Source organism: Pocillopora damicornis, chromosome 7 (genome assembly GCF_964200805.1).
Source record: "Pocillopora damicornis chromosome 7, jaPocDami1.2, whole genome shotgun sequence".
NCBI classification, from domain to species: Eukaryota; Metazoa; Cnidaria; class Anthozoa; order Scleractinia; family Pocilloporidae; genus Pocillopora; species Pocillopora damicornis.
In genome coordinates, this window is record NC_142676.1 from 5,392,501 (window position 1) to 5,405,168 (window position 12,668).

At 37.6% G+C, this 12,668-nt stretch overlaps 1 protein-coding gene across 3 annotated transcripts in view; it reads right to left on the reverse strand.

Moving 5' to 3' along the window:
• LOC113671245 (calpain-9) overlaps positions 1-8,215 on the reverse strand; it is an 18,517-nt gene extending 10,302 nt beyond the window's left edge. For 2 of the 3 annotated variants that reach the window (XM_027187448.2, XM_027187447.2), the window contains exons 1-10: positions 7,930-8,215; positions 7,543-7,705; positions 5,466-5,815; positions 4,759-4,942; positions 3,843-3,923; positions 3,527-3,615; positions 2,567-2,644; positions 1,614-1,802; positions 825-960; positions 471-688 (exon numbers count right to left, since the gene is read on the reverse strand). In XM_027187448.2, coding sequence (XP_027043249.2) covers positions 471-688; positions 825-960; positions 1,614-1,802; positions 2,567-2,644; positions 3,527-3,615; positions 3,843-3,923; positions 4,759-4,942; positions 5,466-5,815; positions 7,543-7,704 — 1,487 coding nt within the window. In that variant the 5' untranslated portion in view covers position 7,705; positions 7,930-8,215. The remainder of the gene's footprint in view (positions 1-470; positions 689-824; positions 961-1,613; positions 1,803-2,566; positions 2,645-3,526; positions 3,616-3,842; positions 3,924-4,758; positions 4,943-5,465; positions 5,816-7,542; positions 7,706-7,929) is intronic. The other variant, XM_089212592.1, reaches the window with a different exon arrangement.
• Between the last annotated feature and the right edge of the window lie 4,453 nt (positions 8,216-12,668).

Below are 12,668 nucleotides of genomic sequence, written 5' to 3' on the forward strand. Positions count from 1 at the left end.
ACCCTTTAACTCCCATGAGCGACCAAGACAGAATTTCTCCTTACTATATCTATACAATATCATGCACACAAGTGATGGTGATTGAGAAAAATATCAATTATGGGATTTCTAATTGATGCGATACCAAATTCTCCAAACTAACATGATGAGAATTATTTGGCAGACAGTAAGGAGAATTACTATTAAGATTTTGGGAGTTAAAGGGTTAACGTGAAAGTACACAGACTGACCAAAGCTTGGAAAACAAGGGTGATGAAGTTGTGATTGGTTTTTTTGGTTTTGAATTTGATTGGTTGCATAGAGATGGCATAACTGATCACAAAGCACAGGAATAAAAAAACCCAATGTAATCTACAGTTACTTTCCGCATTCCATTGAAAATTTCTCTAAACAATTGACCTAAGAATTCCACATGTTACAATAAGAAAGCAAAGAGCGCATTAGTGAGCACAAAGCAAAGAGCAACATACCCTGTCTTGACAGGTTTTTCAGAGTAGATTCGTACAATAAATTCACCAGTGTGGTTCGGCTCAAACGTGGTTGGAATAATAAGATAAGAGCCAGGATCAAGTGTATACCGTCCAGTCACTTCACGGCTGTTGATAAATACTGGAGACCGGGCCGTAGAGGCATGGTAAGCAAAGAAGTTTCGATCAGCCCTTCCACCTTTCAAATCCTCATCTGTGACCTGATACAATGAAAACAACAAAATATGATATTTACATGTATGTATTCACAGTGGCTCGTCCATCACTACATGGTCAAAAGTTAATTGATAGAGTCTATATTTCATTTATTTAGTTGACTAATTTCAACACATTCACCTTGTAAATGGAGAAGCCAATAGTCAACATGGGCTTTCCTTCCTCTGCCTTCAATTTGCGACGCTTGGTCTGCATAAGTGCCACAGTCAAGGAGCATTTATCATCTGCATCATCATCAGTATCTTCTAGATCAACCCTTGATTAGAGTGGAAAGGAGGATCAATATCAGTATATGAGCAACTGCTTACCTACCCCTTCCCTAAACCAAAATTAAGCCTGACCTGTCATCAGTTGACTGTTGTGAGGTTAGGGGAGGGATAGGTGTGCAGTTGGTCAGATACTGAAATTGATCCAGAACATATATAGGATTATAAAGAATGACTGGAAACTACCTTGAGGATATCACCTCTTGAGATTTTAATCTGGGGATTTAACCCTTTACATCAGTATTTAAGTTCGCCATGTTTTTCTCAACACAATTCCCAGAGTACTTACCAGGACAATTTGTCTAAAAATCAAGAGCTTCAGGAGTAATGTATCATTTCTTCAATTTTCCTGATGTTAATATTTGATTCATGGTTATACTGTTGGGGGAAATTAGATGCTCATCACTCTTGCCAGTAAAGTAACAAACCCCTCTACATAATGAGTGCTTTATTTCGATTCATCATTTATCATTATTGATTGTTTTATCATTTTCCTGTAATTTAACCAAAAATAAGTGTTTGGTTGACCAGGATCCTTAAAACGTTTTCACATCAAATGTAAAACTACATCTGAAAATAACAAAAACAATGAGTGAATTCAGAATATTCTGAACATGTATGTCTTTGAAAAAAAAATCTTTACCTGAACTGAGGATTCTGGGCAAATGTATTCAGAAAGTTGCGACAACCACCGGCAGAGGAACCGCGAATCCAAGCACCTTTTTCTACCCTTCCTTCCCAACCATGTTCCCCACCCCCTTTAGCACTGTCTGGGCCCAAGTGGCAAATTTCCAGTTTGTGAAAATATGTGGTGAAATCATCAAAAGACATCCTGTATAGAAGAGAGAAAGTGACAAAAAAAACATGAGGTTAGGTTTGAAACAAGAGCCCCATCCAGCAGAACTTATCCCTGTTTCTGTAGCATGAAGTGATAGATGCTTGTCCATCACAGGTTATTTCACCCATTGATGCAAAAATAAACATGCACCACAAAAAAGTAATTTGAGTGCTGGAGTTGTGATATTGTTGTTTCACACGTTCTCAGTGTTAAAAGCTGAGAATGACCAACTTATCTGTCTCCATTCATTCCTAATTTTTCTAGACACTTCTGACTCAAGCGTTAATAAAATTAAATTTGCTTGTTTTTCTTTTATTATCATTAATTACTTTTTACTGGTCCTAGAGAGCTTCATGGAGAGCGTTTTTTATTCATTTTTTTTCGAGTGAAAGAATTGTTCTTTTAAATGATCTCTTTGCTTTTTCAGCTCACCAATCTTGGAAAACATTTTTTTTTTGAGCAATGCACCCAATCCCAGCTCAACCATATCCCTCCCACATCCAGCCAGCCATCCATCCATCCATCCATCCAGATCCTACAGCTTTCCTTGTAAATTAGTTACGAGAATTTGGTGTTAGATCAAGATACAGGTAGCTTCTACCTGATGACTTTGAGTATTCTCACTAACTGTTTGCTTTATAATGTTCAGATATTGATGGGAGAAGTTACATGTTGATCACCTCTGAGAATTCAAGGATTAAAGCTCTTGGATTCATAATTAAGCAATCCACTGAAAGTTTCAAGCATCAATAACTTACCAAAATTCACCATCATCTGCAAAACTCAGCTTCATCTCCCTTTTTTCTGATTCAGACAGCCCTCTCCACTCGCTGGATCTATAGGACAGAAATAAACAATTATATATCAATCACTCTAACCTTAAAATAAGGTATTGGCATCTACAAGAAGTAAATTATCCATTTACCTTTCTCCACCTCCAATCAAAGATTCTGCATTAAAAAATGCAAGATAATGCTAAATTCCCATAAAAAAACAAACTCCTCTGTTCACTCAAACCTGATTCACATGTAAATGTACCTGTATGATCACGTTTCTCTTAGAGTTCTCTGACACAAATACGATCCCTCTATCTTGTTTCCTCAAAAATTCCTTATTCCCTATTTCTACACTATACACTTCACTGTTGGTATTATAACTAACCAACTACACAATTACACATTCTTTATATAGAGGAGCATGACAGTGTAACAGTGCAAGACTGCTGACTCTTGCATGACAACACTACTCCCCTAACCTGAAAAATTAGCTCCTGATCACAGGTTACATCCCAACCAACTGATTTAATAAGTTACTTCCCAATTGAAGCTTAACCTATTTCCACTACCTCAATACCCCCCAGGGATTCTTTAGGAACATCACCAGGTTACACTGTTTTGTTAAAAGACTGACAAAAGCAACAGACTCTTAGGCTAAATAATTAACAAGTCTAACTTTCCAGAGTAAATCAGTGTCCTTTCTGTGAAGCTCTTCACTCAATTCACCCTCAATCAATTTACCCCTGAAAGCCAATCCCACCATATGGAAAAAAAAACATGGCTTCTTTCCTCCTGAATCTCCTTTCTAAATCTCAACCTACTGCTGTTTGAGGCTCCTAAGTCACATCTCACTGGTCTATGTTACTACTTTGTTATTCTATCTCTGAGATTTCGGCAGCACTACGAGACACGCACAGAAATTTGCAAAACAGGAGCACTTACTTATCACCCCAAGCTCCTTCCCATTCTCTCTCATTACCCCAGGGATTCCTCACACGGACCAACTTTGTTCCTCGACCATGATAATTAACCTGTACAGAACAGAAAAGGAATCATTTTCATTAATGACATTATAAGAAGTAAAACCAGGCAGCTTTGAGTGTTTCCAATTCTATCATCATAATAAATAAATAATAAATAATTTAATGGTCACAAAGTAATTTAATTCCCTTGGCAACAAGCTAGCATTGGTGATACATTTAAGTATACAGTTGTACAAGAATAACAAGTCAAAAGATTGTTGTTGAAGATGACTTACAGTGGTCGCTCCAGTCACAGAATATGCATGACCTTTGACCAATCCCAAGTCACCTTTAGCTTCTATCTGATTGGGTGCAGCCTATTAAGTAAAAAAAATTTTTTTTAAACAACTTTTAACATACTGTTGGTCTGACACGTTAAAGAATGCTCAATGTTTACACCAACAAGCCACCTTGCAATTGAATCAGTAATTTATACATCGAAATGATAGCAATAAAATGAGAAATGGGTCTCACTGGCATGCATGATTTTAATTTAGGTACTTTCATAGTAAAGCACATAGTAAGAGGCATTATATACTGCTGGAAGGACATCACATGGGGAATAGTGTCACAAGGTTTTTCCTTGAGAGGGACTTTTTTCACCTGTCACTGGCACAGGACAGGAAAAAAATCCAGTGTGGCTGTGAAAAATCCAACCACAGACCTTTGGGGACATGGGTACTCAGAATTTGTTCATTGTCTTTTGTTTGTGAAAATTTGCTTCTATTTCTCTTTTACTCTGTTTACACACAAGAATTTTTCTCTTTGTTTGCAATCTTTCCCATCCCTCCCCTGTTGGGCGCAATCACTTGTTTGATCTCAACAAGTGCGTTTCTTCAAACAGGCTTTTAGGGGCTTGAGCAATAATAAAGTGTTAAGCCTCTTAAAGAGAACATCTTTTCGAACCAAAGGCTTGATATCCTCTCAAAAAAAGACAGACTTGACGGTGATGAGATTGCTAAAGCACAATCCATAACTGAAATATTCAAGAAAGACAAAAGAAAGGATTCTAGTTTTAAGTCAGTGATAACACACTCTTCCTCCAAACATGCCATGATGTTCTCTGAAAAGAACGACACTTAAAAAAATTTAAGTTTTTTTCAATAAAAAAATTAGTTTTTTTTTAACAATTACTTAAATGATTATACTTACAGTGATGGAGCAGCCCATGAGATCACCCCGTTTTAAGCCCTTTTCAATGACTCGCCACAAGTCCTCCCTCTCACTTTCAGTCTTCATCTTCTTAAAATCAAAGTCTTCTCCCAGTCCACCAGTGAAGTCTTCCATAGCTTCAATTGTTTGACCTCCCTTGAGGGCTTCATACGAACCTTGTAACCTAAGGAAATATGTCAAAAGACATTACTGAAAAGTCTGTCAGAGACTCAACATACTCAACATATGTATTGATAACTAAGTACTTCCTCAGCTAGAGGAAATCTGTCAAATTTGTTAGATAGACTGGTGAAGCTTACAAAGTTACTTTACTTCGGGAATGGGACATTTTCCAAACTCTTTAAGCTGGCTTATTTAACAACAAATTTTAAATATGTGAGAAAATGAAAGCATCATAAAAAGGTCCATTAAGCCTCCAGGAATACTTTATCCTATACAAAGTCACATCAGAGTGAATATTCTCCTTACTGTTCTCTATACATTTCCTAAGGTACTGATAGGGAGAATTTGTTTAACAATCAAAAGCTTCTTTAGTTACTGATCATTTTTTTCATTCTCCTGACCTCAATGTGTGATTGAGGAGGGACACTGTAAGGAGAAAATGAATGCTAGTCACTCTTAGGGTCAAAATGTGAAATGAGTTGACCAGAATTTTTATTTTTACTTATGCAGAGAAGAACACCTACTTGGCATATGCTTTCTCCAACAAGGCACACCAAAACTCATTTTTCTCCTTGGAGTGCATGAACACCAGTTTCTTCCTGTATGTTGGCAGGCGATCATCGATGATAACTTCCTCCCAATGCCCATCTTGCCAAATATTGAACTGAAAAGCACCACAGTAACCAGGGCTGCCAAACTTGTCATATTTGTCCAATCGAATGACCTTGTTCATCAATCCCTCCTCTTGTGTTAGGGATGCAATGGCTGCTAGCAACCAACAATCTCCCAGCATGCCCTGATTGATATCAAGACGGGATGCTCCACCCACCACAAATTCTGCCTTTTCGCTTGATTGCTGGGCGTCCAACAGTTCCTTTGAAAAGAAAATCAAAAGTTCATAAATTTAAAGAAAATGCACTCACTGAAGCCATAATACAACCACTACCAAATATAAACTCCATTAAGCTTATTCCAGATACGTCAGGGTTGTGATATTTCAGTACCACGCTGGCATTTGTTGAATATTTAACAAATTGAGTTGGGCAGAGCCAATTTTTGCATACTTTAATCAAGTGCCTATTCATGAGAATAGGCTATTATTGCTGCCCAGTGTCTGCATAGAAAGGTTTCAGGGGTTCATATTAGTACTAATATGCTTAATTGAGAGCCATATGGTTCAGGTGAAAGTCCAATAAACCTTTCAACTCCAAGGAGTGACCAACATCTAATTTCTCCTTACAAAGTCCCCCACTGCATCATACATAAAGGTCACATGAATAATGAAAATGATCACCAACTAAAGCAGCTCTTGATTGTTAAACAAACTCTCCTTCTTAGCACTTCAGGAAATGTATAGAGAACAGTGTAGAGAATGTGCATACTGATGTTAGGGTGTAAAGGGTTAACCATTGTGACTTACTTTTGATTGAAAACAAATGAGGTTGACAAGGCTTTTGATGGTTAAATTTTCAAGACTGATCTTTTAATTCCTTCTATTATTCAAAAAATCACATTTCAGATGTTCCAAAACCTAAGTATCTAGAAGATTTCCCTTCTCTTGTTGTGTGACAGATTATACTATTTGGATCTAAAAACTAAAGGCGCCAAATGAAATCGATACGAAGTCTTCTTCCAGTAAGTAATCGGATGATGCTCTATCTAACAACTGAACAACAAAGAATGCACAAAGAAGTTTTTTTTTCAGAAACACACAAAGGATTTTTATGATGATAAATTGTCAATTCAAGTTACAAACAAAACATGCAAATCGCACGTTGATGGAATTTTACTCGTGGTAATTAGCATTTTTCCTTGCTCTAGGGAAGAGAATCGTAATGGGAACAATAGGTGGCAATAATTCAAACTCCGGGAGATTGGCATTTAACAACACATGTTGCTACACGAGTGTTAATGAGCCTCACAAAAAGTGAGGTTGCCAAAAGAATCCCTCAGTAGATGGAGTACGAGAATTGCCTTCTTCATGTAAATTCTCTGATGAAAAATTGTGAACTGTGAATATTGCTATCACAAGCTAAGTGTTCCAGAGCATTCTCTACAGAAGTTCACTTAACATGCTTTGCTCAAATAGCTGATCAATTCAACTGGAATGTTTTGTTTCGCCTGAAATATTTTTTTTTTCGTTGCAGGTCGATGCCGACTTTTCTCTCTTGGGATCCAAATGACGCCATTTAAAGTATGCGAAATAATTGTCACCAAAATTCAAAAGAGCTCCGCCGACCACAGAAAATTATTATTCTTTACATACATTTAACTTTTATGAAATGAATGGCGTGCGAATATATTTAATATAAATGTTTCCTGAGTTACAGAGAGAAAAGCTATGGGAAACCTTGAGCTAGCTGAATACCCAGCAGAATTTGAAGACGAGATTTTAAAAGAACGTTAAGAGCAAAAGCACCGCGAGTCACGCTGTAAATATCATTGGTATTGAAGAAGTCATACGAGCCCTTCACTACAATATAGTAAAGCTTCCCAGATAAAAATAAACTTGTTGTGACAAACAAGAGTTTTAACACTCTCCAGAACCAAATAAAACCATAGATACTGTGATAAGAAGTAAAACAATGTTTGCCATCGTACCTGAGGTCGAAGCCATTCGAACGACTGACCACCAGGTAACACTCGCTTCTTGAAGACTTTGCTGTCGATCGCAGGAAACTCTGGATCCTCAAAAAGAGTGCCACTCTGCCTGCACCGACGCTTGATCTGCTCAAGATCTTCGTACCACTGTTTGTAAGGCATCCTGTAACGAAAAGTGCACAATCGAGGTAATACCTGAACTTAAGCGCGCAAATGTAAATGTTCTCGAACGAACGATCACTCGTATGTTCCGTATGTAATGAACAACGCCTTCATGAAGCGACTCATCCAGTCACGTATTCACGTATATCCGTTTGTGCTTTTCGCAACATGACAGCCATGGCGTAGTCTTAGCTCGAGTACAAAGTAGCAAAAAGATCACAATACCTGTTTGATGGAGTTGTTACAGATCAAAACTTAGCTGATATATCGCTTTAAACTATGCAGTAACCCAAACACAAGTCCGCCCTTTTCCAGCCGCAGGAAAAGTATCTTGCGCATGCACTGAAGCACAAAGGAATTCTTTTTTGTGGCCCCTCCTTGGTGGCGCGTATCCTTCCAATTACAATATGGTAATTTTTAAAACAGGATAAATGCTTAACCCAATTAACAGTCATAGAAAGTGCTAGAGCATGCCAATTTACGGTAATGTGTGTCGTTTTTCGATTGTAATAGCTACCCGTAAAAAAATTGCGTTTTTATCACTGCGGCAAACGCTAGTTATCAGTCTCGCTATTAGTATTTGTTTTCAGTATAATTGTCTCCTCAATTAGGTGTAAAGGCTCCTATCGGATATTCGCTCATGTAGTTACAAAGAGAAAACGCTTGGTGTTTTACCTCTTCGTTGCTTTACAACGAAAAATTACGACTTTCAATCCTTAAAACTACACGGTTTCTTGGGCCATCACGCGGTATTTGTGAGCGCTCACAAACTAAGAAGAAAATTTAGACTCAACAAAGACACTGTGTAGACGTTGACAAACACTATCAAGAGGTCACGGTCATATATTTTTTTATAGTGGTTCCTTTCAAAATAGACAAACCACAAACTTATACAATCACCATGCGATTGGTATAAAAATAAATAATCTCGCACGAGTGATTTACATCGGACAAATTTAGCTGCAGAAGTAAGTTATTTTTCCTGATCAGCGACGCGTGCAAACTGTTTCAAATATAGACATTTAATATATTCGGGGTGCGTTCGCCAGAGCTGTCACGCATTCCCTTCCAAGGGGCCTTGCAGTAGTGCGTGACAAGATCTCTTGAAAGGATTGCGTAGGCGGTTGCCACAGCCTACTCAGATTATTCCAAATATTTGACACTGAGCACGCAAACCTAGCTCTCGAATGTGCTTCAATACTACATAATTGTTGAGGTGAATTTTAATTCTCTGTACTAATCCTCTGTCTAGACGTTTCCAGGCGCGAAAAGAAGTGGGCGTGACAGAGGAGGGATCTGTGCCTTTCGATAAGAGTAACTCGGGGGAGGTTTGGGAACGAACAACCACCCAAAGTGTGGCGTTGTAGTTGTGTTCTCCCGTTGTAGTTATGTCCTCAAACCTAATAACCAATAAAATGCAGTTTTATTTCTTCCAATGAAAGTGCGTTGTGATCGTGTCTTCCGTGTGTCACTTCCCAACTAGAGGAGAGAAGCAATGCAAAACGCTTTCACACACACACACACACACTTTATTATTTCACACTCTTTACGGAAAAAATACCTTACCGGTAACATAGCATGATTTACAATGATATAGAAAAAATACAAACAGAAATTAACTAGAAGAAAGAATATTTAATCGTGTACAATGACCAAAGTAGCCAATGAGCTTTCGAGTTGGCCACTGCCATGTGTTGATATGAGTTGGGGTTGGCCGCATGTTAAGTATAATTTAAATTAATAGTTACATTAAAGACGATATTGTTATCGTAAGAGAGGAAAGACATACATAAATGCAAGTTAGGATAAAAGGAAAACTCCATATTGTGAAGCATTATCTTATATAGCTAAAAGTTAAACTATGGTCAGTTTTGAGTACTCAATAAGAATCTTTTATACCGCTTTTTGAATAGCATGTATGGAAAACGTTTAAATTCAGGTGGTACAGATTCCCAGATTTTTATTGTAGAGGATTTAAATGTAGACCTACCATGATTAGTGCGTACTGATGGCTTAAAGAAGTTTTGATTTGCAACATACCTGGTATTATACGAGTGAATCTTTGATGCAAGTGTGAGAATACTCAGTAGTACAGTTGGGGTGTTACTTTTGTCATTCTTAAGTTTATATGTAAAAAGTGACACTTTTAGTCTGTAAATATTAAAAGTTTCAAGATTCCAAGAAGATTATAATAGGGGTTGACATGTTCTCTGCCATGAGTAAAGACCATACTTCGTATACATCTATTCTGCTCAGTGAAGATTTTATTTGATCTAGTTTTGTAAGCAGCACCCCAGCTGGCAAGACCATAGTTAAAGTATGGATAAATAAGGGTATGATATAACTGTTTGAGCACATGAAAATCAAGATAGTGTCCTAGCTTATTAATTATACCTACATTCTTTGCTAATTTATTATTGACTCGTGGAATTTGGGATTCCCACTGTAGATGCTCATCAAGGTAAATACCTAGATACTTAATATAGCTTTTACAATCAATATTGTGGATATTTATATGTACTTTTTTCGTTGATGATGCTTTTATAATATAATTAGTTTTCTTAAAATTTACAGATAACTTATTAATAGCACAGTATTTTAAAAACTAACCTAATCTCTTCATTCATTGTAAATTCAACCTCGTTTGGATCATTACCGGTAAAGAAAATATAAGTATCATCAGCAAATATTCTAAAAGAAATCTTCTTAGAGGAGTTTGGTAAGAAGATCGTAAAGATTTCCTCTCTCGAAGTTTGAGAATTTATTAAAAAAGGGGTAAATTCTGTGAAATTCATCCTTTAGTGGAATATATCCTACTGACTTGCCATAGCCATCTTCACCCCGATTTTCTATTTGATCACTATATGAATTCGTCATAAACGGAGTAAATTATGACAAATCCACCCACAAGAGCAATAAATCCTACAATGATTTAGAAACATTACTAAAAAAAGAACACAAAACGACAACAACAACAAATCACTGTATATATTGAAAATCCATAGTTCAGGAACTCATGTGTTATATCATTCTTTATCAGCGACATCCAATCGTTAACATGAAAGTCCATTCGTCTGCGATTACAAGAGAACTGGTTTTATTTAAACGCAAGAGACTTTGAGAAGGTCCCAAGATAAGATAGACCGACCAAGCGTCGTTGCTGATTATTTACCCCGGTGTCCGGCGGTCGGTGGCCTTGTTTAGGTAATTGAAAGATAGGATGGAAAGCAAGTATGGCTCAGGGGATAGTGCATATTCGTGAACGGTTACCGTACTGGCTTTCATGTAATGTACGTGCTCATAAGTTTCACTTGAAGAATTTGGTTTTCAAAGATCATTATCTTTTCGATCAGCTTGAAGCGCTCCGGGATAACAACAGAGCACTCTTGGACAGTGTGAAATATGCGGCTAACTGTAACAGCTAAAATCAGCGGAACCACCGAATAAAATCACAATCTACTACTTCAACTTTTGTTAACGGAGGGCTCAGTGAGATACAGAACATAAACTGAACGCCAAACTTCTCTGAATGAAGAAAGACTTCGTGACGCAGACAAATAATCACAACTGTGACCTCTCAGTCGATCTCACCTCCGACAGATCACGATGAAGCGTTAAAAGTATATAATTTTATGTTGACGAACCATGATCTATGATCTTCAGCTTTTAAAGAAAATATAACAATTGTGATATGACGCTATATCGTGCTTTTTTCTTAGCTTGTGGGTAAAATTTTGTAATTTGAGTCGCAAGTCGAGTAATGAAAACCGTAAATAGTGCAAGACTGCTTATAAAGCGTGAACAACAACGCATCCTTCAGTCGAAAATCGCTTTGTTATCTACGCGGCAAGTTGTTCTTCCACGCCTAGGTTATAACAACAATGCGATCACACGGAGTTAACGAAGAAAAGAACAAAAATCCAAGGGAAGTAATGTGTGTGAGAGCACAGGCGGCCCAAGCTCACGTCTCGAGAAAAAGCCAACGATGAATTCATGAACGCGTCACGCGTTGTGTGACTCGGTGTTAAGTTACGGGAGGAACCGTTGAAAATTTGAACACGTTATAAGGCATAGTATGGGGAACGACATATGGTCGATTTACAACGATAAATATTTCGAAATCTGAATATTTTACACGTAAAATCAATAAAAACTTACTCATGCCCTGTGTATCCGTCGTAGTTTCTAGCGATTTCTGCTGTTTTAAGCTTGCTTTACCATCACTGTTATCCATTTCAAAAGACGAAGTTCGTCGAAGTTTGACATGGTTAACAGTGATGGTAAAGCAAGCTTAAAACAGCAGAAATCGCTAGAAACTTCGACGGATACACAGGGCATGAGTAAGTTTTTATTGATTTTACGTGTAAAATATTCAGATTTCGAAATATTTATCGTTATAAATCGACCATATTTCGTTCCCCATACTATGCCTTATAACGTGTTCAAATTTTCAACGGTTCCTCCCGTAACTTAACACCGAGTCACACAACGCGTGATGCGTTTATGAATTCATCGTTGGCTTTTTCTCGAGACGTGAGCTTGGGCCGTCTATGGTGAGAGAGCCAATAATCTGCGGATAGCAGGTTTTCCTGAAATCAGCAGGAGGTTGTTCATCCGTTGTTAACGAAAAACACTGGTCAAATTTTCCACTTATCCCGACTCCCTTCAATAAGTACTTTTGCTTAAAGGCAGAACTACAACGGAGTCTCTTAACAAGTCCCAAGCCGTGTGTTGCTCGATAGATCACAAGATAATTGACCACTAAATCGCATTACGTCAGAGGATATATCTGCAATAAGCGGACATAAGTACAACAGTACACTTTTGTGCCCAGTTCGTCGGTTGTGCCTAAATACGTACTCTTTATAAAAGTGATTCAAACGAGTGTAAGACTAATTTGGAGTGCAGAAAAAGTTAAGTGCAAAGCAAACCGTCATAACAGTTGAGCAAAGTTGATTAAATAT